General features: G+C 47.6%; 2 protein-coding genes across 10 annotated transcripts; one reads left to right on the top strand and one right to left on the bottom strand.

The window, feature by feature from the left end:
* Positions 1 to 239: 239 nt before the first annotated feature.
* vav1 (vav guanine nucleotide exchange factor 1) lies at positions 240 to 18,038 on the bottom strand. 4 transcript variants are annotated; one of them, XM_078079538.1, is made up of 30 exons: positions 17,721 to 18,038; positions 12,748 to 12,868; positions 12,342 to 12,437; positions 12,130 to 12,246; positions 10,284 to 10,400; positions 9,209 to 9,267; positions 8,795 to 8,860; positions 8,603 to 8,711; positions 7,935 to 8,030; positions 7,746 to 7,814; positions 7,563 to 7,666; positions 7,376 to 7,475; positions 7,071 to 7,166; positions 6,666 to 6,734; positions 6,501 to 6,587; positions 6,339 to 6,424; positions 6,119 to 6,254; positions 5,914 to 6,023; positions 5,270 to 5,371; positions 5,081 to 5,175; positions 4,970 to 4,992; positions 4,742 to 4,778; positions 4,259 to 4,395; positions 3,442 to 3,507; positions 3,297 to 3,328; positions 2,640 to 2,750; positions 2,283 to 2,370; positions 1,748 to 1,901; positions 1,406 to 1,557; positions 240 to 1,189 (listed from the first exon to the last, which is right to left on the bottom strand). In XM_078079538.1, exons 3-30 carry the CDS (start codon positions 12,426 to 12,428, stop codon positions 1,136 to 1,138), a joined length of 2,559 nt encoding a protein of 852 aa, XP_077935664.1. In that variant the 5' UTR covers positions 12,429 to 12,437; positions 12,748 to 12,868; positions 17,721 to 18,038; the 3' UTR covers positions 240 to 1,135. The 4 variants fall into 4 exon arrangements, 2 of the variants coding, with proteins under 2 accessions (XP_077935664.1, XP_040041653.1); XR_013450501.1 differs by having other exon boundaries at positions 980 to 1,189; positions 1,671 to 1,901; XM_040185719.2 differs by lacking the exon at positions 17,721 to 18,038 and having other exon boundaries at positions 12,748 to 12,881.
* On the top strand, positions 13,264 to 25,574 carry sh2d3a (SH2 domain containing 3A). 6 transcript variants are annotated; one of them, XM_078079541.1, is made up of 19 exons: positions 13,264 to 14,764; positions 14,995 to 15,086; positions 15,198 to 15,315; positions 15,635 to 15,693; positions 15,794 to 15,951; positions 19,659 to 19,698; positions 19,817 to 19,933; positions 20,107 to 20,250; positions 20,828 to 21,099; positions 21,178 to 21,263; positions 21,393 to 21,512; positions 21,617 to 21,762; positions 21,896 to 22,081; positions 22,627 to 22,788; positions 22,877 to 22,992; positions 23,435 to 23,606; positions 23,855 to 23,966; positions 24,086 to 24,271; positions 24,996 to 25,574. In XM_078079541.1, the coding sequence occupies exons 2-19, from the start codon at positions 14,997 to 14,999 to the stop codon at positions 25,187 to 25,189; spliced, it is 2,478 nt and encodes an 825-aa protein (XP_077935667.1). In that variant the 5' UTR covers positions 13,264 to 14,764; positions 14,995 to 14,996; the 3' UTR covers positions 25,190 to 25,574. The 6 variants fall into 6 exon arrangements, with proteins under 6 accessions (XP_077935667.1, XP_077935665.1, XP_077935668.1 ...); XM_078079542.1 differs by having other exon boundaries at positions 14,556 to 14,849; XM_078079539.1 differs by having other exon boundaries at positions 20,828 to 21,263.

Raw genomic sequence — 25,574 nt, forward strand, 5'->3', positions numbered from 1 at the left:
CTTCATATTATACTTTGAGGCTGCATTCTTTTAAAAAAAAATTTTTTATTATGCAACCTGAGCTCATTGTAACTGATCATGTGTTTTCTAAATGATGAAAAACAGAAAAGGTATTTTATCATATTAATGCCAGAACTATTTGATCCTGATCCGTCGTACTTAACCACGACCTCTGCAGATGAAATCCATGATGGGATGAACCTGGAGTTGTACTACCAGTAGACCAGAGGACCACCGGCTGATGCCACACAGACCCTTTTTATTGAGACGCGACACACACACGCGCACACACACACACACAAACCATCATGATCATCAAAGAGAGAGCAGTGTCTACTTTGTTTTAGCTTATGAATTCTACCTGCAAATTGTGTGAAATACATGTTCAGTTTTTGTTTTGATATTCTGGAAATAAAGTGGATATTTACCTACTAACGAGGCCGAGTGCTGGACTTTTGTCATCCTGTAATAACCGTAAAGTCTTTTCTGTCAACATAACTTTGAAAACAACTTTAATCTTCATACATTATACTGAATGCAGAGATCATTTCACTAATTCTCTGGTACATTGTTTGTTAAAATAGTCTCGTCTTTGTAGAAGAGTGCTAGTGTGAACCGTCCTAAACCCCAGAAATAACACATTATTGAGACTTCTTTAGCTGAAGTCGCAACAAAGGATTGTGCCCTTTTGGTCCCACTTCCACACTTTGAGGTATTCTGTTAATTAACAGTGTCAAGTCTGTACTCTCATGTATCCAATTCTGTTCCCATCATTTGGGTAAGACCCTTTAACACCTCACAGTCATCATGCAAAACTAAGCAAAGCATTGCAACGCCGCTATGCATAAAAACCGACCCTTCAGAAGAACCTCACTGTCCTGCTTAGGTCGACCATCCAAAACCTTTGCATGGTTGGACGACCAACCGCACCAAGACTATATCTCCCAACAGCAGGGACCATGAGAAGTGGACCTTCAGATCAGCTGGACAAAACTTTTATTCACAACACTAGACAATCATTATTTCACAAGTAACGACACCTCTTTCACGCACACACCGTTGCATGCGAGTCAATGCAAATCGATGCAAACCAGGTTTCCCATGAACCTACAAACGTACACTTCTGGTCTACACATCAGCAGTACTCGGAATAGTCCTCCTCCACGTAGTTGGCAGGAAAGAACCCCACCTGAAAACCAAGAGACAGCTTAAGACAAGACGCCTGCAAACGTTGCTTTTTTTTAAACAACTATTCCTGTTATTTATTCATCATCTCGTCGGTGATGATGTGATCAATTGTGCACTTCTACGCCCGTCCTCAACTGTTGAGCACACGCGTCGGCTGAGATGGTCTCTGAGCGCAGACCTCTCCGGTTCTTTTCAAGGTTTTGCAAATATTCCTCACCCGGCCGTACACCTCTCCCTTCCACCAGCCGCTGTGGCCTTTCTTGGAGAGGATCTTGATGGTGTCTCCTTCCCGCAGCGACAGCTCCGAGCGGTCCCTGGCCGAGAAGTCGTACCTGGCCCTCACCGCGGAGAAGCTCCTCGCGCCGCCTCCTGTCGCGAGAAAAGTGGCCAGAGTTAGGTAGTTAGATAGGACAGCGCTTGGAAGTAAGTCCCTCCCCCCCCATTGGCCTTCTTGCGAAGAATTTGTCGAGAAGCTCAATCACCCCTCTGCGGTCCGTCTTCCCACTTGACTCTCCTTAAACGCGGTCGTGGTCGTGGTAGCGGCGGAGATGCACCGTACCTGGCGTTGCGTCCGGCGCGGTGTGCGCTGCGTTGTGCGGCGTGTGGTCAGGCGAGTAGCTCTGCTCGGGCTGTTTGTAAGGCGTGCACAGCGTGGTGTCCAGGTCCTTGAAGTATTCCTTCAAAGAGTTCTGCTGGTAAAACTGGATCATCTCCTAGTAACAGGAAGAACGGACATAACGAGGGTTAAAAATGATGATCATTACGACATATTTTATTTTTCAAAATAAAAGTTGCAAAAGTCCTCCGCAAGATACTGCCAGACTATTTAAAATAGTTTAAAAGTGATACAATATTGACCAACATTTTAAATAATTGAAATAAAACTTCAGATTAAGTCAAAAGAGGGCCTTCTCTTTAGGCCAAAATCCTTGTGAGATCACACTTTGCTTTTGAAGAAGGATCTAAAAGAGGTTACGGAGGTTACGAAGACGATGCATGCAGTTTGTTAAGAGGAAATAACTCAAGAAGTGAAAGTCCGTTTTCGTGTGCTTCGCGAGGTCAGTGTCATCTTATTTTAGCCTGAAGTAACTCACGACTAAACCCTTGAAGGCTTTCTTGTCGTTGATGCGGTACAGGCCTTCCGTGGACGTGACCTTGATGTGCCTGACGTCCATGTTGAACCTGAAAGAGCAGAAAGAGGCTCAATTATAGCGCGTTGACTTTGTGTTGTTTACTTGCTGGTGGAAGGAAGGGGAAGGACTACCAGCGTTCATTCAGCAGTGTACCTGCGCGTAGCGGCCATCATTCAATAGTGGTCATTTAGAGGACAGCGGGTGTGTAGTTTAAAACGTGAGAGATCGGATTATTTTCTCCCCCCCCCCCCGAGCCTCCGTGGTCCTTAAAGGCAAAGCAGCGTCTCACAGGAGCCTGTTTTTGTCCGAGCGACTCACTTGATGCTGATGGCAAACTCTCCTCCGTCCTTCTGCCGCACGAGGAAGGTCCCGTCGGACCGGGACACCAGCAGGTTCCGGGCTGCGGTCCTGTCCATGTTCCCTGCAAACCTTTAAGCACAGAGACCCGTTACTAACTCAAAACTAAAAAAAAAGGTTTTACAAAGCTTGAAAGGAAGGAGAACCAGGAGGCTTGTTTCGATAAAATGAAGAGTTCTGCTTCGAAGTTTCGACACTTCAATTGAAGTTCCTTTATTCTTTATCTTTATTTACACCGACTTCCCTGCATGAGGCCGCAGCAGTGAAAGTTGCTGACAGATGCAGCATCAAACACTTCAACTCCTCGAGTCAGTTCTTTTTAAAGGTTTTGTGAAACTGATTAAGCAGGTTGGTGACTTTTCATTTCAGTTTCACTCCACAGTTTCAGCAGTGAAATGACTAATTTCAAATCTAATACATGAACACTTTAAGGAAGACTTTTTTATGTTTTTAACCTTAAGGAGCACCATTGTGAATAATAACTAAAGACTACTTTGTACATCCACAGTCCTATTCCTGTTTTGGGGTTTTAAGCATTGTTCCGTTGCTGTTAACCTTTCCCGCACCGCACGACGGGAAGAAGCACGGCTACGTGACCCAGTCCGGGTCGACACTCACCAGTTGAAGCCGGAGAGGTCCGAGGTCGGCCTCTGGGAAAGAGATCGCGCCGAGGTTAGAATTGATCTTCTCTACTTCAGACAGCAAACAATCAAGCAGACGGATCATCTCTGCTGAAGAGAGTCGGCTCGGGCTTGGTACTCACGGAGATGTATGGCTGAACGTTCTGGCCCGGGAACCATCCCATTTGACCGATGGTCAGGTTCCTTCCCTGAGTGCCACAAAGAAAAGCAAATCAGATTACCGGAAGAAACCTTTGGAGAAGTGTTGGGCAAAAGTTTCACAAGCACTCGAATGCAACATCGGGTAAATAAAAAGACGCAGACGTGAACTGGGTCAATTGGAACATCAATATCTTTGGACCCTCATCTTGGTGCGAGCCAAAGAGACATTATGTAATAAATTATTTCACAGGTTTTGAAGATTTCGGATGAATATACTTTCCTAAAACGCAGGATGCAAATTCTTTTTTAAATAAAGTTTTTGTGTCGTTCTAAAATGGCGACCTGACTCCGGAGGCTTAATGAATAAATAAACCATCTAACCATAACACAACTGCAGGAAAGTGGGAGGAGTCAACCTTCCAACAGCAGTGTTATTGGGGGGAAAAAACAACCACAATGTAAATGTCAAAGGTCTTTTTCAAGGCGAATGTTACCGACCAACTCTGACGATGACTCCGTTCTATTCAAGCCTGAAACCAAAGCAGCTAAATGTCACTCAGCCTTTGTGTTTGATTTATTTTCCATATCAAAACCGTGTAAATGAATCACGCGGCGGAGGCACGAGCGCCGGCCCGGGCCCCCGAGGGAGGAAGTAGAACGAGATACATGGAGGAAAATGACATAAAACGACACACCTACACACCAACCACAGGAAGCGAGGCTCGAAACGCAAACCAAACAACGCACGACCTTCGCCGCCGGGGGTGAAAACGCTGGTATTTAGTTTTTTAACGCTACCTCCCACCAAGACAGGTCGGCCTCCGCCCGGGTCAGCTCAATGATGTCACCTTTGCAGAGGGGAAGCGGTTGACCGAAGCCCACAGGGGGCGGCGGCAAGCCGTAATACTCTTGACACACCTCCATCTTTGGATATCCTGAGAGGGAGAGCGAGGAGGAAGGAAGAGAAGACCTTGAGATTTTTCTGCAGAAGGATCTCTGAGTGCAAGAGCTCTCTGGCTGCATCACTTCCTAGATTGTTGTTTGCTCTTAAACACGCGGGCGGTTGTGGTGCAGAAGACAGACGGCTCATGACGCATTTTGTTAAGGGAAAAATATTTCACATTGGCTTATTTCAAGTGACGGTTGATCGCGCTAATTGCATTCATCACCACGGTCGACTTTATCGTGGTCATTAAGAAAAAAAAGTGATTTTAAACGTTTCCTGCCTCACTGCCGGCTTTTCAATATTAAATATCTATATTTTAACATGTAAGTTCTTACCGGCGCTTGGATTTCCAGTGGACTTGCGTGTTTTAGTCTGGTGGAACAAGAGACAAACCAAAATAATTGCACCTCAAGTTTGATCTATTTGTGCGGGTTAATTAATAGGAGAACATTAAAATTGCCCTGCGTTCAGGGAGAGGAAAGAAAAAAAACAGAGGTTTTTCATCCCCTTGACCTGGATGATATAAAACCTTTCCACAGTGTCAAAAATAAATGTAGTCTTACCTTCCTCACAGTACCAGCATGATCTGCAATTCAAAGAAAGCCAGTTTAATGTTGGAGAAACAACAAGGAGGCTGAGCAGTGAAAAGCACGCACACACACACACACACGCACCAGAGTTTCTTCCGCAGGCCGGGACTCTGCCTAAACACTCTTTATGCGCAGCCATTTTACAGCGACTGCAGCGATAACCCTGGAAAAATATCCCCCTGCAGACGACAGAGGGAGAGATTCAAATGTGAAAAAAGAAATGAAACTGGATCTGAGAGACAAACTGATGGACAAGCGAGTGAGACAAAGTACCTCAAAAGCATCGAGCAGGCCTTGCAGGAAGTGGTGTCCTCGAAGCAGTTCATCTGGAAGTCGTGGTTGTTGGCTGTGGAGTTATCCGGACACATGTTCGACCTGCAAACACACGTAGAAAAGTGTGTGGCAACTGTTTGGTGATTCTGAGACCGGAAAAAAAAAAATAACAACGGCGGCCGCAAGAACTGGACTGCAAATGAAAATGTGCAAATCATGTGCATTTCCTATTGTGTTCACCATTCAGCAAAGATGCACCGTGCAACCGGAACGCTGCAAGTCACCAGCGAGCTCGACCACTTTGGTTCTGCTTCCATTTCCTGACTGATCATTTTTAAAAATTGCATCACTTGTTTCTGTTGCCACTCGAAGGCAGCAGAAACAAACAAAAAGAATCTCGCTGCCGACCGCCAAGTCTGTCCGGAAGATGTATGGTGCTAAATATACCGGACTGCCCCGCCAATGAGTATCTAAAAAAATGACGTCAGAGGCTCATTAGGTGATCGGCAACGGTACTCGATTACTCATAATGTTGCACCTGCGTTACATCACCACATTGAGAGTCACACCTTCTTCACTTTGATCTTGGGCAACAACTCGGGGTGTGTATTTATTTCCACGTGTGCACACGCGTGATGACTCACAGAGACATCTGAAACTGCTCCAGCCATTTCTTCTTCAGTTCCCTGGTTTTGAAGAACAAGTCGTATCCACACCTCCCGTTGAGTTCCAGCAGCAGGAACAAGTAGGACCACTGTTCACACACACACACACACGCACACGCCGTTAGCTTCAGCCACGCTTTCATGGATCTCTGGTGGAATCGGTGCTGCAGGGACGTGCAAAGACCTTCTTGTTGTCTTTCTCCCCCGTGGTTTCGTCTCGCAGCTGGTAGTACTGTAGTTCGATGATCTCCTTCAGCTCAAACGTCTCCCCGCTCTTCTTCTTGCAGATGAACATGGCCTTGTCGAAGAGGAACGCGTACCTGGCGAACGGCCGCGCGCATTAAGGGTCAGATTTATGGCGTTAGCGCGGGGAACGATCCGCCGGGACACAAACGGCAACGCACCTGTCCTGTTTGGACTTTTTCTCCGGGCTGCATATCTTCAGCTCCCCGTCGATCTTGGGCCGGCCGTAGAAAGCGAGAGACTGAGTCTGGAGGGCCGAGTGAAGGGTGATCAGTAACATATTGAGTGAAAGCCTTCATCAAGCGCGGTCCACGTGAGCTCACCATGTTTTCTATGGACAGCTGGAAGGTGGTGATCTGCCTGATGATCTCGTTGTCGCGCTTCACCTCGTTCACGCACTGCGCCAGGTCCTGCGGACGCGCACACGTCGGTGAATGAACATTTGAGTGTGACCTAAATCAAGCGCGGTGATTGACACGAGCGCTTACTCTCATGGCGTCGAGAGCTTTGCGGAGGTTGTCCTTCTCTGCAGGGTCGGTGGTGTGCTTCAGCAGCTCCTGCAAGCAAAAACAGACAGAAAATGTCAAATTAAAATGCATGAATTATTATTTATTTTATTAGTAGTCTATGTGTAGGACTGCACTATTGATTATTCCTGTAATGAATCCATCTGCTGATTATTTCCAAATTAAATTAGAAAAAAACTTTTACTTTTATAGTATATATGTACTTCTGTACTTCTGTTTTTCACTTGTTGTTTGCAAAACTCTCTATTTATTATAGTTACTAGAGCTGTATGATTTATGTACAAAAGTTACAAGCAACTTGTACTTAAGCAGAGTGCTTAGTCACAAATACACACAATGTACACAAACGCACTTCTACAAACATACCTGTAAAAGCAGGTGATATTTAAGGACTCTCTGGATCGGAACCATGAGTAAATCCCTGAGAGAAAAACGGCGACTATTTGCTCTGTTTGAACACTCCTGAGAGAAGAGAGAGAGAGAGAAGAGAGAGAGAGAGAGAGAGAGAACGGGGGAGGGGGGGGACACCTGCAGTTAACCATACTTGTGTGTAGAGGATGTTGTGCAGCAGACCCAGCAGTCCCAAACCAAACACATAAAAATCCCCCTGACGGCCGGAAGGCCCTCCCCACGCAGGCCGTGGTTACAGAAGCCGCGCGTCTCCTCCTCACCTCCAGTTTCATCCTGATGTCCTCCCTCGTGTTGGAAAGCTTGTCCAGGTGTTTCGTTGCCGCCTCCACCTGACTGCAGTAATGGCCGTACAGTAAGAGCCTGAGGGGAGGGAGGCGATGTGTAGGTTCAGAACATATTACGACAAGTACGTGTCCCGACTGAGCGAGTGCCGTCTGTGCTGTGTACCTCTCCTTGTACTTCAGAAACACCTGGTACAGGTTCTTCGCCCCGTGATCCAGGATGGAACTCCGGACCTCCTCCAACATGTTGCGATGGGTGTCGGCCAAATCCTGCAAGTACGCGGAAAGACGCATGTTTTACGGGGCTCGATGGATGGAAGTAACGTGTTCACGCGGCCGGGTCTCGTACCACTATGTTGATGAAGATGCTCTCCAGGTCTGGAGCCTGGAGGAACCTCTGAAGAGGCTTCATAAAGTGCTGCGCAAATACAGAAGTCATGGGTGTTACTCTCCCGTCATGCATGCTTTTTTTGTGTGCCTGTGCGAGCGACTTCCTCCACGCGGATCTCCTCTTATCAGGTGGTGGACTCGTGCCCACCTGTAGTATCGATTGCAGTGTATCCGAGTACTTCTCCTCCGTCTGTCTGATCTCCTGCAGGCAGCACTCGCGCTTGTCCACTCCGGCCTTCGGCTGCTGCAGAAACACACGCGAATAAAAGAAGAAGCACAAAGAGGCCAGACGTGAGGATTTGAAAGGACATCACTTTTTAATTCTTAACACTGGTTGATTCATGTATTTTTCGTGATGTTAGTTGGTTGTTCAATTAAACCAACTGTTGCTACTGCACGCAGTATCTTTGGTTATTGTTGTGTGTAATTTGTTCTATTTGTCTCACAGAGAAAACAGAAAACAACATTTGATAAAATACTTTTGTACTATTTGTAACGCTGACTCTCCTGAGGCCTCATTTAGGACAGCGAGGACTGTGTCTCTTAGCTCGGTGATGCGGCTGTTATCTGAAGATCTCTTATCGGCTTCCCAAAATATCTCATAGTGACACAAAGAAGGACACATTTCTGACACGTCGGTCCTCTAATCCCTTTTTTTTGGCATTTTCTGAATCATTTAAAATGACCACAGTAGAAATAGAAATGCAATAACAGGTCTCAAGTGAAAAAAAAAGAATAGAAAAAGACTGTGGCCTGGATTTCATAACAGCAGACCTGGTTCCTCAAAGAAACCAGAGACCTTCCCTGTTGACTTACAGTGTTCGCGTGTTCATCCGTCCTCATCAGGTCTTCATAGATCTCGTCTCCCTCGTTCTCCTCGTCCTCCACACAGTCGTACAGGTCGTCATCCCCGTCCACCGTGTCACTGATGCACACGACGCGCACCGTCAAGTTATCGGCGAAACCCCGGAAGTGATTATGGATTATTTTGAGAAAAAAAAGACCTACTCTATCAGGTCAGACAGTCCGCTGTAGATGTCTTCATCGGGAGTGCATCCTTCAGAGGGGAAAGGCCTGCGAGAGGAGAAGGTGACAATAACGTCTGATCATATTTCTGTTGAATTCACATTGAAGTCAGAACACAAGTTTCACTGTTGTGGCACTAAATTAAAAATTTCAACTACTTTGTAATAATATAGAACATTTCTTAAACACTTAAAAGTGTCACTTTATCTGTGTATAACACATTCCAGTGTGTTAGAAGTCATTTATAAAGTCAGATCAGATTAGAGGCACTTTGTCTGGCAGCTTCTGCGTGAGAATGTTGGCATGTTTTTTGGGGTTTTTTTATTTTTATTTTTTTTAGGTGTTGCAAAAAAACAACATTACTTTGATGAATGACAGAGGAAGGACGTTACTTACTGGAGTCTCCCTTGCGTAGCAATGAATGAGTGAGAAAGGATGGACAAGGTGTCGATAACCTGCCGCACACAGACACACACAGAACACACCCGTCATGAGAGCCTCACACACTTTGAACGCTGCTGCTGATCAGTTCTCCTGTGAACTGGTTTCACTCCCATTGCAACGCTACCCGACTCTCTAAGTGAGAACAGCGGTGACACAAAGTGTTGACTCAGATAAACTATTTGACGGGGCGATGTTATCCGGAACCAACTCACAGATGTCCCCGGGGCGATCGAAGCGAAATGCACTTTTCTGATTAAGCGACAAGGTGTCGGCGAGTCTCTGTCGGGAAATTGGCTTTATGTCAGTTAAACGTTTTACGAGTTCTCCATTTCCAAAATCTTGACATTTCGACTTTGTTTGGGCTCAACGCGGAGTTCCAGTCAGAGAGACGTAACTAGCGGGTTATTTTCTCTCAGACACACAAAAAAAAAAAAAAAAAGAAGACAGTGAGAACGGGAAAGAATTAAGAAGAAGTGAGAGTCTGCAGGAGGACCACAGCAGACGATACGGCCATCTGGTTAGCAGAATATAGAAGGAAGACCTCTGCACTTTTTAGCTCTACGATGAGAGGAGTTCATTGGTTTCTAGCGAGCCAAGCGAGCAAACGGGCACTCATCGCTGTTCACATGACGATAAACTAAGAAAAGATGCCTATCTTTAAATCATGCTGTTGAGAAGACACCATGCGGGTGTTTTTTTCAGTGTTTTATTGCCCTGGTTGACTAGCTCGCCGGCAGTAACTGCACACCACACGAAAAGAACAAGAGCTGTAAAAAGACCTGACTGGTTCACCTCCCTGACTCGTTTTCTTTCTTTTTCTTCTCGAAAGAATTCTGGGTCCTCGGCGCACAATTAGACAATTACCAAAGTACTTCCTGTTTGGGGCTTTGTGGGAGTGTGCGAGTTTGCAGCGAGGACTGTTCTCGCCTCTGACTTCTTCTGTGACAACCGCAGAAAGAGGGGTTGACGCCTTTCCCCCCCACGTGACGGGCGGACGAGGCGGCAGAGGCCGGGCGGCGGGATCTACCTTGGCGAAGTCTCGAACGTCGAACAGGTCGAAGGCCTCGAACAGCTCGCTCTTCTTGAGGTGAAACTTCTCCTGGCAAACTCCCAGAAACGTCCGGATGTTCTTCAGGCACAGGAACTGAGAAACAGACGCAGACGTTAAATTACTTTTGCTTCAGCTGTTGAGTTTGTCCACAGAACGTTTCGCGAGACCGCGGCTTCCGCAAAGCTCTCTTTGTTTATTGCGCTACATGCTAACATCGGCATGCTAACGTGAAGACAATGACAAAGCAAATACATTTTTTCTATAATATTTACCGTGTTCCCCCGTATTGTGCAGCACATTGCCATCCAAATATAAACTAAAGTATTATATGACGCTAAAACAAAAACACAGAACCACCAAAGTCAGTAAGATGCATTAAGTGAAAGCCACACGTGTGTGTACTGAATTCTGTACCAAACTGTCCAGAAGATGTAGAAATATTTCACAGGATGAGTAAAGAATTCAACCCACTGGTGCCAAAGTCATTTGAGTCAAATTAAATCCTCTGGGGAACATGAATGTAAAAGTTTGATGAGCACATTGAGCGCCGCGGACGCACAAAACCGCTCGGCCGCAAAGGCCTCAGCGAGGCCGAGAGGAGTGAAACCAGCTCGAGATAACGTCTCAAAACCGATAAGAAGCTGCTCGAAGGACCTTTTATGTTTCATAACCAGCATCTACAACCACAAAAGAATCCACACAGAGCGCAGCGCTCAGCGTGTGCGACCCGCCGGCGCACCACATTCATCTACACAACTTCCTGAAGCAGCTGCTCTCTCTCTCTCTCTCTCTCACTTCTGCTGTCTCTGGCCGTTCGGGGAGGGGGGAGGAGAGGGGTGGGGGGGCGAGGGGGGGAGGAGGGGAATGCAGAAGTCTAATTTGAGAAAAGGGGAAATGTTGACTTCTAACTGATACTGCTGCACACACCGAATTGTTCTGTCGGCAGAGCACATCGCTGCAGCGCGGCGTAGTGTCACAACAGCCCTGGGAAGATCCTCCACTTGTGGCACAGCATCAGTGCGTGTGTGTGTGTGTGTGTGTGTGTGTGTGTGCGCACATCAGAGTGGACTCCCGTCTTTTACGGATGTTTCTCAAACACGGTTGACCTCAAAGGATTTTCCAGAGTTTCACACACACACACACACACACGCACGTTTGAGACATCACGGTGAGTCCCATCATATGTGATGTGATGTGAAGACTTGGAACAGAAGGAAACCGCCAGCTTGGTTCTCAAAAGCTTGATCGAGATATATATCTTTTATTTGATCTTTATGAGAAAAAATGCGACTACGACAGTTAGCCTTTTAGTGTCGGGTTGTTTCTTGGCGGAGAGAACTTGCGAGGCGACGAAAAGCTCCACAAAAAGGATTTAAGGATTCGGATTTAACAGATGACCATTGGTGAGCTTCAGAAGGGCTGGTTGGTCAGATCGTATTTATTTCAAAGCTTTTCTCCAAGCTCCTTTTTGAACAAGACTTTAAAAGTTTAATAACGGTGATTTTGACCTCTCATGGTAACGTCAAGCCGTTTCTCTTTTCCAGTTCTTCCTCATCATCCCCTCCTCAATCTCCACACCTGTTCACCTGTTCACCTGTACGCCTGTACGCCTGTTCACCTGTACGCCTGTACGCCTGTTCACCTGTACGCCCCACCCGACGGAAACTGATCCCAGTATTTTCCTATTGGACACCTTGCAGCTTCAGTCCAGCTTTGTGGTCGCTATGGAAATGGTCTATGGAAATGGATCAGGAAACGGTTTTCTGTGTCTCTGTGTGCGTGTGTGTGTGTGTGTGTGTGTGTGTGCGTGCGTGCGTGCTACCTGGGACATCTGCGGCCGCAGGTTGATCTCTCGCAGGTTGACGGCTTGAGGCAGCAGGTTGTTGAGTAACTGGCAGAGCAGCACGCCGTCTCTCAGCGTCTGAGCCAGGTCGCACACCTGCCACGGCACACGCAATAAATCGGGACGGGATGTCGCGTATATTCTCCCGCGGGGTGTGTGCGTGCGGAGCGTGCCGCGCGCGGCTGACTTACCTGGGCGCCCTCCCATGTGACCCGGTGGTTCTCGGGGAGAACTCGACAGTCGATCAGCCACATCGCGCACTGCCGCCACAACTCCATCTTTGTTTTCTGAGGGGGGGTGGATGGTATTTGACACGGCAGAGACACGCGCACCAGCAGTTACCACGGATCACTCTGTACAACATCTGGACACTCGAGTGACGGTTCAACTTCTCCCTTTGGCCTCAGTTAACCTGTATCTGAATATGGGGGATTATCAAAGCCTCATGGAGGCCTCCACTTCTGTGTAAGACTGAAGCGGCCCTCTTGAAACAGAACCCACCCCCCCCAAAAAAAAGCCAGAAACTACCCCGCTAGAAAAGGTAATACTGTTGTGACTGCACGCGTGTGTGGGATCAGCGCCACAGTCGCCTCTCACCTGCAGGTCCTCGCCGCCGTCCGCTGTCTTTCTCTCACGGCGCGCTCTTCCTCTCACGGTGTCATCGTCGGGCTCCGGCGCTCTCGTCGTGCCTCTCTTCCGTGGTGGGTGTTCTGCAGAGCTGCAATGTGTCGGAAGACTTTTAACTTCATCCCCGCAACTTCCTTTTTCCTCTGACGCACCCTCGCGTTCACAGAAACGCACACACACACACACAAACACACAGAGACACACACACACACTCACACACACACAGCTGCTGCTGCCGAGTGGTACAAGCTGATGAAGGCAGAGTTAAAATGGGGTTAGGGTTAACAAATCGTACAATAACTTAGAGATTTAATTTGTTAAAGTATCTCAAGAGTATTAAACTTCAACTACAAGAGTAAAATTTATTTATCAACTATCAGCAAGTCAAGCAGTCGAGTTCTGATGAACAAAACAGGGACACAGCAGTAGTGAAATATAATGAAGAACATTTGATCCAATTTGTACGATATTTACACCTTTTGGATGTATTTCCATTGGATACTACTTGGTATGTCTAAATATTGTACTTTTTAATGCAACTTTTGAATGTTGAAGTAAGTGGTAACTATGCAGGTTTTTTTATGCAAAATGTGACCTTTACAGTATTACGTATTCTCAGGGATTTACTTCCTGACAGCAACTTCACAATCATCCACCTGACGGACATCTTTGACAGGAGGGATTTTTGTGTATTATTTTAACTTTTACTCTTAAAACTGTAAGCATCTTATTCACCCATCTGTATGAGGGATTCAGCACTTTGACCCACACATTTCCAGAGCTCAAACTGAAAATAGATTGGAGAAGCAAAATATATTGACGCAGTGCAGAATCACCATTTTTTCATTTTGTAATAATCAAAGAAAAGAGAGGAAAGGGTGTGATATTCCTCCACTGAAGAATGACATTTCAAACTCTACATGAGAGATCCAACGTTTTTTATTTATTTATTTATTTATTCCTGTATATGAATATGACACATGATATCACATACTTGTGTTTGGCGGAGGGGAAACTGTGGAAACGTTTTGCTTCACAGCCACGGTTTTGCCTTCAATCTTTAAATTTAAATGTTTTAAAATGCAAAATCCCATCACAGATTTTTCCAAGGCGTTCCTCGATGTTTTGGTGTCTTCATTTGATTTTGATTCACAGGTGGTAAAAACTTGCGACATAACGCGACATAACCTAGCGTGGGAACGGCCCTCAAAGATAATCATCATCAATCCAAAGATCCCCTGTTATACCTTGAAGAAAGAACAAAAACAACAGGGGTCTCTAAAGGCTAAAGGGGCCCTCTGGGGATTTAGAACGGCACATCCATAAAACCGCCGTCAAGCCCCATAAAAGCTGCATAAATGCTCCCCGGCACCGTGTCCCCGCCTTGTGGACACCTTCGTCTTCCGGTGTGTCCTCAGTGACAGAAGATGTAAAACAATGTAACTTGGTCCCGATTGACAGTAAATTGTCAGGGTGTCGGGTTTCACTTCTACACCAGGTGTCAGCATTGTTCACATCCCCTGAGGCCCTGTTTCCCCCACTGACCCCCCCCCCCCCCCCCCGGACCGACGGGTTGCAGGACTGACCACGGCGCATGCACGCCCAACTTTGACTTGATGCGTCCGCTGACAGTTTAATATGATGGTATTTCTGAACCCTCTCTGTCTTAACGGGCCTCAACCTGCACGCTCTGCCTTCTCAGAGCTCGCGCTACTTCCTGCGCTGTGATTTGCTGTTGTTTGAGAGGAGGGGGGGGGGGCGGCGGCTTTGTGCCCTCTGCACGCTTTGATCGGCCTTTTGAGAGACCCTGCAGGTTCTGAGGGGGCGCGGGCTTCCACTGTTACCACTAAGTACGAGACGGTCGCTGTGAAGGAAGCAGGAACCCCGAGGGAATGCGGGGCGGGAAAAGGGCATTATGACACAGAAGTGCTCCCAGGAGAAGGAGGGGAGCGATATCTGAGCGGGACTCGGTGGACCCTGCAAACAGGTAGGTGTTACATACTGTAGCTGCTGCAAGGGAAACCACACAGCGGCTCTCTGCCTACTCGCCTGGTTGGATTATCTCTAAAAAAGTAAGCCGTTACTCGTTTTAAAGAACTTTGCTCGGAAATGGAAACATCTGCTGGAAAAAAACAAAACATGTCTAAGCATGTGTGTGTGTGTGTGTTCATGTGTGCTGGTATGTAACCAGTATCTTCCCCTGCTTTTGCTGTTCAGACATGAATAATCGCTCCATCGCCTGGTGGCTGAAACAGATCGGGCTGCCGCAGTACGTCAAGGCACTAGAGGGAGAATATTATGGTCTGGAGGTACGCGAATGAGCGAAAAGCAGTCTCTTTCCTGCCGTGCTTCAATCGTCGCGGCCCTTAATTCCTCTTTGCCTCTTCCTCCCGCTCGCTCTGCTCGGGTGTCGTCTGCAGGGTTTGCTGGGTGTAACCGACGCGGAGCTGAAGGATTCGGGGGTCGAGGATGCGACGCACAGGGAGATCATCCTCGATCAACTTTCAAGACACCGGCAGAGGCTGGAGCCGCGCTCTGGTGACCGTCACTGGCCAATGATCCAGCGTTCAAATAGAAAAGTGTTCTAACCAACTCGTTCATCAGGCGGCGAACATAATGCATTGTGCTGCATCTTAGGCCTGCAAAGTGACTAAGAGTGAAAAATGAAATGCTATCATCCCGGCAACGGTATCACTTTCAGACCCCTCACAGTATGCACGAATTAAAGGAGTAGTGCAACATTCAGGGAAACAAGTTTTGCACATCTGGTTGAAGGTGACAGAAATGACCAGAATTGCAAAACTCTGCAGGAGAGCAAAAAGTGTTTCTTTAAAACATCCTTCTTGCCGTCTCTCAGGTGTGCAGGTGGAGCGGAGGGTCAGCAGGAAGTACTCCCTGGGCTCGTCTGCGGATGTGGTGAGACCACTGACGCCTCCATTAACGTAAAAAAAACAAAAACAATGCAAGCCGCGGCCCGAAAACACTCAAGTTTGGGTCTCAACCGTTTACCCTGCAGGTGAAGCCGGGGAAGGACCTGTTTCGTCAGAGCTTGTTGCCCCGCCTCCAACGCGCAGACAGGAAACAGCGTCTCTCCGCCTCCTGCTCGCAGCTCCGCCCCCTGAACGAGGACAACGTCATCGGCGAGGCGGAGCGCTGTCAGGAGAGGAAACGCGGGTAAGATGACCCACGTTGTGTGTGTGTGTGTGTGTGTGTGTGTGTGTGTGTGTGTGTGACCCACTTTCCTCAGGTTCAGGTTTGGCTATTGATCAACCTCATAAAATGTCACGGGTTGTAAAGTGACGGCGTGCTCACTGGACAATATGAATGAGAAGCTCAAAGGGATCAGTGTCACAGACCTTCGTAGGCCAATGGAACAGCTGCTTTTTAATGACTAACACGGTAAATAACACACCTTGGGACTTTGATATTACGGTCACACTTTATGGCACTTTGCCCCTGGTGTCGAGGACTGAGGGGTCAAAGGCCAGTGTTTGTGTTTGGAAGTTGTTAATCCCCAAGTCGCCTTTTAAAAAGGGTTTATTGCTCTCTTTCAGCATTAAAAAGGGCCACTTCACCTAAGCAACAGCATGTTCGTTTTCACTCTCTCCCGGACTGTTGGAGGGAACGAAAAGGCCAGCGGCAGGATTTCACTTTGTAGTCCGGAAAAGAACTGAAAATTGACAGCAACTCCCAGAAAGAAGTTTCTTTTGTTCGGACCAAACAGTAAAACTTAAGAAGTGTTACTTTACAGCGACATTCACAAAACAACTAAACATTTCATCGTTTGAGCAGAAACCGTAAACATCTGTGCACATGGGAGGAAATGTAAGGTTCTATTCTGTCGCCATTTGTTCAGCTAAGCCTACGGTGCATAAGTTGAGCATCTCGCCGGCCGAACCGAATTCATCGTTTAGCTGAAGCCTGTACCGTGCAGCTGTATTATGTTGAATATACGCATACTTTGTATAGTGCTCAGATTACAAACAAGAGGCGAAAACATGACGACTATACTTGGGACGTGAGTCTTGTTCCAGCGAGAAATGTTCACATCTGGTTAGTGCTCCAAACCACCGCACATAACTCATGGCGAGAGAATATAAAAGGTGAGTCTATTGGTTCAACAAGACTGCTCTTGTATTTTGTGTGAACCAGCCCTTTAGTTTAGTTTTAAAGGTTTTCTCCTTTGATACATAATTATTGAGATAAGTAAGAGTCGGTTGTCTCGGATTGGCTGACAAATGCTCGAAACCAGTTGTGTTGTGCAATAGTTCTGGGTCTCTGTGTGTAATAAAGCGTTTGGTCAGATCGACATGTCACCTTTTAACCAAGCGACACGTGGGAGCAGGGGGGGCTTCCGGGGGGGGCTCCCACCGCGTAACGCGCACAGGTGACGCGTGCGTCCAGCTGTTGCGTCGGTATCCGAGGAATGCCAAGCGGAGAGCCGCGTTTCAGCAGCGGCGGGGGGGGGTGGGGGTCGAAAGCTCCGGGGAACGTATAGGAACTGGTCTGAGAACAGCAGGGAGGAGGAGGAGGTGGAGGAGGAGGAGGAGGAGGAGGAGGAGGGACCGACGGAGAGACGACCTGGACGCCTGGAGACCCGCAGCTGTTTGTTTGGCGGCGCAGATTTGGACCAACAATTGTTTAAAAAAAAGGGTGGTGGTGGTGGTGGTGGTGGGAGGGGGGGAAGCAAAGAAGCATGTCCGGGACGGGCGAGCTGTGAAGAGGACCCGAGAGGTAGGACCGGCGCCAGAGCCCAACTTTAACGTGAATTAACGCGAGACTTTTCGCTGGTTGGTCTTAGTGCGTTTTTGCTGCGCAGTGATTTACCTGCTGGATATTCGGTCATATAGGCCCCGAAAATAAAGCTGCTCACTTTTTAGTCTGTAATAGAGAAGAAGAAGAAGAAAAAAAAAGACTTTGTTTTGCTTCCTTTACTCATTTACCTGGAGCCGCAACGTCGTCTACCTGTTGCACAACCTCAGCGCAGAACATAACGACAGTTGGGTCTGTTGAGCAGAAGGCAGGTGGCGACTTGCTCGTGTAGCTCCACTGTGGCACCACGCAGAATAACACGTCAAGGGGCTTCACGGCGTGGTTGGACGCGTCGTTGTGTCACGATAAACCGCTCAGGTGTCTCCGGACCAACGCCCCTCCGGCAGGGTGTTGCACACAAACGCTCCAGGTGGGATTCACCTGGTTACGCTGTTGCGCGCGTGTCCGCGTTTGCTTGTTGACGTGCAGCTGTAACGTTACATGCATACGTGCGTCACGCAGACCCTTCGGATAAAGGCTGCTTTATGTTGTCTGTTTTAAACTATTTAAAAAAAACTCTGTGGTGGTGATATTAAATAAATAATAAATAAATTATTATATTATATTATAAATAAATAAAATAAATATTTTCGGATTAAATGTAACGTACATTTAAGAACTAATCTCATAATAAACAGTTCATTAATTAGCAACTCGTTTGATAAACAGCGAATCTGAAAATAAATCTGTTTTCTTCATCTTGTGCTATAACAAACTTATAGAATATATATAATAAATATAAAATATAAATATTTAAGTAGTACAACAAATCATGAAGTTGTGTCTACACTACTATTGTGGACACCGAGGAAATGTTATTTATTTTTCACATTTCATTCCTGTATTTTTAGACTTAATGTGATTCCGTGTATTTCTGGTGTTATTGAGTGGACATTCAGACATTTATGTGTGAATATAGGCTTGAGTCTTAAGCCTATTGGTGTATAGGCCCAAATATACCAGAAAACCTTTGAGAAACAACTCTAAATCTCAATGAAAACAGGATTCCATTTTATAAATGACATATAAGACAAGTGAAAGTGTTGTTGTTACCAACAAATCTTTACATCTCAAAGGGCCACTGCTGCACCTAGTTTTTGTTTTCTTTCACGCAGTAAGAAAGCGGATCGTCCGGGCGATCTTTTCCTCTGTTTCGCCTTTATTCCACAGAATCCACAACACATACGATACAACTCGTCTGCCTTCCTATGCAGTGCTCCGTCGCTCCGTCTCACTGGTAAAAACCACCCGTCACCCAGGTGCATGCTGGTCCCACCTGGCTAAGTAACCTCCAGGTGCCCACAGCATTACCCAATTACCCAAACAATTAGAATAATAAAACTAAATAGCTCCCACAAGCGTAACTTATTTAGACCGTTCTGTTTTGGTGTCTTGAGGACATCATTAATTCTAAAACGTTGGTATCACTGTCTGTTTGATAACACAAGGCCGTCCTATGGCAGTTTTACCCAAAGCTAAACTCATTACTGCAGGATGCCTTGTAGTACTGTTATATCTGACCAAAGTATTCTTTGCTTTTATACCTAAGGAACCAGGGCAGTTAGGCGCGTCTGTGTTGTGCTTCATTGGATGTTGGATATTAGTCATTTCAGGGTCGCAGCCGGCTAAACAAGTAAACGTCAAACCACCGTTTCTGCATCTCCCCGCAGCAATCCTCCAACACTCCATTTGTTCCGCAGTGTTAAAACCCGGAGAGAGGGAGACAAAGATGTAGATGTGCTGCCGCGGCTCATGTGATCGCGGTTTTCCATCCGTCCCGCTGGGAGTTCTGTGCGCTGTTCATCTGTTAGCCTTGTGTTTACAGCGACAGGAAGGTGGAGGCTTCGGGGAGGAAGGAAGGACGGGAAAGAAAACACGCTATTAAAAGGCCTCAGGGTTTTGTTTTTTTTGTGTTGTTTCTGTGGGGTTAATGGCAGATCCAGACCTTGGCAGTGGCCTTCCATTCCCGTACAATTCATGTTTAAATGAAAAACAATTGCAGGGTTATCTGTGACTCGCTGCTGTTTGGTTCAGTAGCTCCCAATAATCTCTCCGCTCTTGTTTTTCAGCAAGAGGAAGAGCGTCAGCGCATACCTCAGCCAGCTGAAGGTAAGCGGTTGCGCGCCAGGTTTCTCCTTCATATCTTCCCTGCATACCGGCCGCCGCACATGCGACGTGTGAGCAAAGAAAGCTGCGTGCATTGAGGGCTTTGCCGCGTGCCTCGCAGGTGTTCGGCGGGCGCAAAGACATGGACTCCTTCAAGAAGGAGCTGGAGGAGGAGCTGAAGCTCAGCACCGACGACCCGAGGAGCCACGCGTGGTTCCACGGACCGCTGAGCCGAGAGGTGCTCAAAGACCAACACTGTTCTATAGATAGATATAGATTGACCACTGAGGAGATCGTTGGTCTTCCTAAACGTTCCCCAGTCAATTAAGAGCTAGAACTGATGCAGCCTAAGACCAGCGTCTTGTAATGGATACCTTCATGAAGTTGTCGTACCTGCTGACTCGTCTCCAGGCGGCAGAGTCTCTGTTCGAGAGGGACGGGGACTTCCTGGTCCGAGAGTCAAGCTCTTCCCCTGGCGACTACGTTCTGAGCTGCTTTTGGAAGGACGGGCCCATGCACTTCAAGATCATACGCGTGATCCTTCGTCCCAAAGAGGTATGTCGAGGTGATTCCTCTCCATGCGCTGCCGGCGGGGAATAGTGGGATGAATTGTTGGAATTATTTACGTAGCTGCCAATTCCAACTTTTCGCTGATCTCGGCTTCTTCGCGTGAGGAGTTCTGCGTTTTTCTCAATGTTCAATTTAATCTTTACGGGAATACACATTAGGGTCCCGCCCCTCGACATTTACTCCACAAAAGAAAAAAACAACTTTTCAACATTAAAAGCAAACACAATGTGAACAGATTTCATGAGCAAACCGTCTGACCAGAAGATACATTTTTATTTATCAGACCTCTTGTACGTTGCTCGGGGAGGTTCGTAGCTCGGCAGCCGCTGTCCGCTTTGATTCCCATTGTTTACAATGAAGGACACCCATGGGTGCCGGTACTATGACACATAGACATATAAATGTAAACTGCAACTACTCAAATCACACCTGATCTGTGAATACATTTGAACTGCAATGGGTCCCTGGTGACCTCTGCAAAGCTGCATTTGCGGCGAGTGTCTGTAACTTAAAACAATGACCTTCCCCATAAAAGCTCTGCCTCCGTCCTGCGCGTGGACAGGGTTACTCCCGGGAGCTGTTCCAGTTCGAGAAGGATCGCTTCGACAACGTCCCCGCGCTGATCCGCTTCTACGTGGGCGGCCGGCTGCCCATCTCCCAGGGCTCTGGCGCCGTGATCTTTCACCCGATCACGCGGACCCTTCCCCTTCGCGTGATCGCCGAGCGGGGCGTGGAGCCCCCCGCCAGGAGAGAGAAACCCTCTCAGGCCAACATAAGGCGCAGCTTCAGTTCTGAACACGCGGACGCGCTGGAGGCCGTCAACCCACTGCTCAGGTGGGAGGAGGTCTGCGGGAACGTGGCCCAGGGTGAAGAAAGAGTAAACTCAAGCGTTTTTTATTTTCTGGGTGGCAGGAGCGGAAGTCAGCCGGCCAACATGGAGAACGTTGGTCGTGGACCTTCACTTCAGTCTGCACAGTCGGACAGCAACCTGCGCACGGGTGAGTTGTATCTCCAGGATTGAGCGTAGAAAGGTGTAACAAGCGCGAAGCAAAAGCGTCATCGGAAACACGCGGAAGAAATCCTGTTGATCCGTCAACTTCTTGCCTCGTCCCGTCTCCCTCATCCAGGCGTTCCACAGAGCGCTCCTTCCAAGGACACGGAGCCCGCCCCCATCTCGCCGGTGTTTCGCACGGGCAGCGAACCCCTGCTGAGCCCCCGGCCGCGACACACGCGCCCCTCCCACCCAGGTGACCGGCGTACATTCCTTTTATCACGTTCCTCCTAAAAAAATAAAATAAAAATGGAGCCTTCCAATGGCACAGACGCGTCACTCAGTCCTCCGTCCCTGCAGGTGGTGGTGTGACTCTGCGGGGGTCGGACGGACAGCTGCACCCCAGAGCTCCTCCTAAACCTCTCAGGGTCTCTACAATATTTGGCAACGGCGTCCCGCCCCCACCCACCGACCCCTCCTCTTTCTACGACGAGCTGGTCATCCAGGTAAGGAAGTCGCCGCCAATCACAGCTCATCTATTCATGTTGAGACCTCCTCTGTCTGTTTGGAGGGGGAGGTTTGGGTGGGGGGGGGGCTGGTAAATTGTCCACGGAGGGTTTACGTCCGTGCTGCGTCCAGGTGCCACAGGCCCGGCAGAAGGGTCACGTGGACCGACTGCGTGCGGAGGAGAAGTGGCAGAGCCGCGCCCGCCTCACCGAGACGTCCTTCGGCTTCCTGGAGGCACAGAAGAACGAAGAGGCGTCACAGCTGCCGCAGAAGATGACGCCGCCGGGAGGGGAGGATTGGCATTTTCAGAAGCCACAAGTTTGTTCTTTTTACACATTATATATATATATATAAACACACACACATGCATGCCGTACAGTTTTGGAGTTAGATATTTGATTTCTTCCATTCAAGTCCGCCATAAATTTCCTGATAATATGGAATCAGTGAGACGGCTGTAGATGGAATTTACATTTACAGTCCTGTATCGTATAGTTGCAGTGAAATAATTGATAAGTCCATCTCCACAAAAAATGTTCTCAAGTCTTTAAAATGCAAAGATTCAATGGTTTCAAGTTCTCCAACGTCGTTGTCTCCCGTGACAGTAAATTATTATTACTGTTGTTAGACAGTTATTATTATCCAGGAATATTCCTGAGTTTTAAAGATGATTATAAGAACCCGATCTACACATGCATCCACCCTTGTGTTGTTTCCAACAGGTGACCCATCTACTTAAATACTGCTGTGTACGGCTTTTTATTACCGTTTAGAAATAACAGCCACTCTTAACGGAAATAACTCGTCCGTCGCACACCACAAAGGCTCCGTTGTGTCCTGACGTCCCTCTCGCTCCAACCCAGGTGGAGTCGGCCTCGTGCTTCCAGTTGGATCAGTTTCACTCGAAGCTCTTGCCGGAGAACAACCGGCCTCTGGAGCCCGCCGTCCTGCTGGCACTCAAAGAGCTCTTCAACCGCTCCAAAGCCGAGGCCACCGCTCTGCACATGCTCAGCGTCGACTGCCAGGTAGCAAGTGACGTCCGGCGCAAACGCTCGGCCCGGAAGCCATGCTGTTCAGGAGAGGGACGATACCCACGTGACCAATGTGTTGCAGGTGGCGCGCATCGTCGGCGTGACCGACGAGCAGAAGACGTCCATGGGAGTCGGGTCGGGGCTGGAGCTCGTCACTCTGCCGCACGGAAGCCAGTTACGGAAGGATTTGTTAGAAAGGTACGAGAGCGCTTGAAGCGTTGACTCCCTCTGGTGGCGGGAATCGTCATGATTTTCAATTCAATTCAAAGATTTTATTGTCAAATACACACCCGTTGTGTATGAAAATGCTTATGCTTGCCTTTTCTGGAAAGCCGACCAATTTTAAAATTAAAATAAAAATTTCAATATTTACATAAATGTACATGAAATAAAAATAAGGCAGAAATGAGGTAAGGGAAAATGTGCAAAACTGAGCAGGTTGTAAAAAAAATTAAATGAAATGAAATGTGTGCAATATAAATTAACAGTACAAGTGAAATCTCTACTACGAAATTAAATTAGCCTCATTGTTGCGAGCTGGACTCCGGGATAGCTCGAAGTAAGAAAGTGAGAAAACGGTCGTCCCACCTACTGCCTTTTTCGGTCATCTCTGCCCTCACACCTCTAAAATCTTTTCCAGGCATCATCTAATAGCGCTGGGAGTTGCTGTGGACATCTTGGGCTGCACAGGAACCGTGAGCCAAAGGGCAACGGTCTTACATAAACTAATCTTATTGGCCCAGGCCCTGAAAGAACACGCCCACAACCTGTACTCCTTCTCCGCCGTGATGAAGGCTCTAGATATGCCCCAGGTAATGTCGTCATCACAATTCACTGTGGCAGCTCGTCAAATGTGACTATCGAATGCTGTGAGAACTGTCGTGAAATCGTAATATAGTGCGCAATTAAAAAAAATAAAATAATCAAAATATCATAGTATTCCATCAGAAATAAAGTCTAGTATGTCATACAAAAAGTCAGAGTAAAGTATCCCGTAATAATGGCATTGACTTTGTCTGGCATCTTTTATGCCACATAATAAATATTCATGACTGAGCAGATAACGCGCCTGGAGATGACGTGGCGAGCGCTGAGAAGGAACCACACGGACACGGCCGTTTTATTTGAGAAGAAACTCAAACCCTTCATGAACCTGCTGAACGACGGCGACGGTGAGTTATCCGGACGGAGAGCCGAACGCACCTGTGGCCGGCGGCGGCTTGGAACCATCTCGCCCCGCCCTGAACCCCCACGCGCTCTGGTGTCCCCCCCCCCCCCCCCCCCCCCGCAGACTCCGTGGTCAGCGGACCCGTGGCCGTGCCGCACCTGGTCCCTCTGCTGATGGCGATGGAGGGCGACGACCCGGTGGAGGACAGCGAGCGGGGCTGCGAGCTTCTCTACGACGTCCTGCAGGCGGCTCGCAGGGCGGCGCTGCACGCGCCGGACTACCAGCAGCACGCGCGCTCTCTGCTCGCAGGTACGCGCAGTAACGTCTTCTCCCTTTTTATATATAAATCATGTATTTAACGAGGTGATGTGAGTGCGAGATTTGATTATTTAGAAAAAATAAAGAGTTAAAAGTAGGATTTAAGAATTAGATTAATATAAATTATAAAATTTATAAAAATATTCCAATAAAATTCGAAACAAATTTGAATTTTTTTTGTAGTCGTTTCCCGGTATTCATAGTTATTGGTTAATATAATGAATTTATTACAGAAATCCTAATTAAATGCACAAACCAGATCAGAAATATAGGACTTGTGAGTTTTGCTTAGTCTCTACCAGCGATTCCCAAAGTGTGGGCCGCGGGAGGTCATTTACAATAAATAAATAAATAAAATGTTAATTTTAAAAGTTTGAAATGAATATAAAAATGTCAAATGGGGCGCCCTCTTGTAGTATTAAAGTAAACATATATGAGCTCCGGAAAAAATGGTATACAAAACATACATTTAATCATCCCTAGTTTATGTTTTGATGGCCCGCAAAAGATTTTCACAATTCAAATTGGGCCGCGGCATTCTTGAGTTTGGGAACCGCTGGTCTATACTAATCCAGTAGAGATAGATCTCACACGAGGCCCGTTGGTACTTCCTGTCCAAGCAAAGTGCGCCTGCTCTTCATTACGAAGCACATTGACGTGGAACGACACGATTCTTTTTGTATCTGATGGGACGTCCGTCACGTTGCTCCGGCAGGAAGCTGGGAGCCCGTCCCCGAGCTGCTGGAGGCCTTCCGGACAGAGTTCGCCCTGCGTCTGCTCTGGGGTCATTCGGGGTCGCTGGCCGACAAGGCGGAGCGCTACGAGAAGTTTGACAAGATCCTCCATGTGCTGTCGGATAAGCTGGAGCCCGTGGTGATCACCCCACTCCAGCCTGACCTTCTGACCTGACCCCCCCCCCCCCGGGCTCCGATTTTCAACCCGTGAAAAACGGTGAGAGTCAGCACTTTCGGGACAGAGAGATGAAAGTGAAATGTTTTTAAGTGGAGCCTTCGGGGCGCGGCGGCCTCGCCCCCCCGACATGTCACGGACATAAAGGAGCAGTTAATCACCTATAAAAGGAATCTTTCACTGTGAAAGGAGCTGTGTCGGATTCAGAAGATCTGGAACACAAGAATCTGTTAACTTCTCGAAATGTGCAATGACGACGCTCTTCAACATGAACGTGACTAAAGCGGTTTGTGCGTGCGCTGCTGCTGGGAGGGACCACACTGGGAATTTGTGTATTTCTAATGCAATAAATATTTTTGGCCTGGAATATTTCTGAAAAGAAAAA

This window comes from Gasterosteus aculeatus, chromosome 9, assembly GCF_964276395.1.
Source record: "Gasterosteus aculeatus chromosome 9, fGasAcu3.hap1.1, whole genome shotgun sequence".
In the NCBI taxonomy this organism is placed as follows: Eukaryota; Metazoa; Chordata; class Actinopteri; order Perciformes; family Gasterosteidae; genus Gasterosteus; species Gasterosteus aculeatus.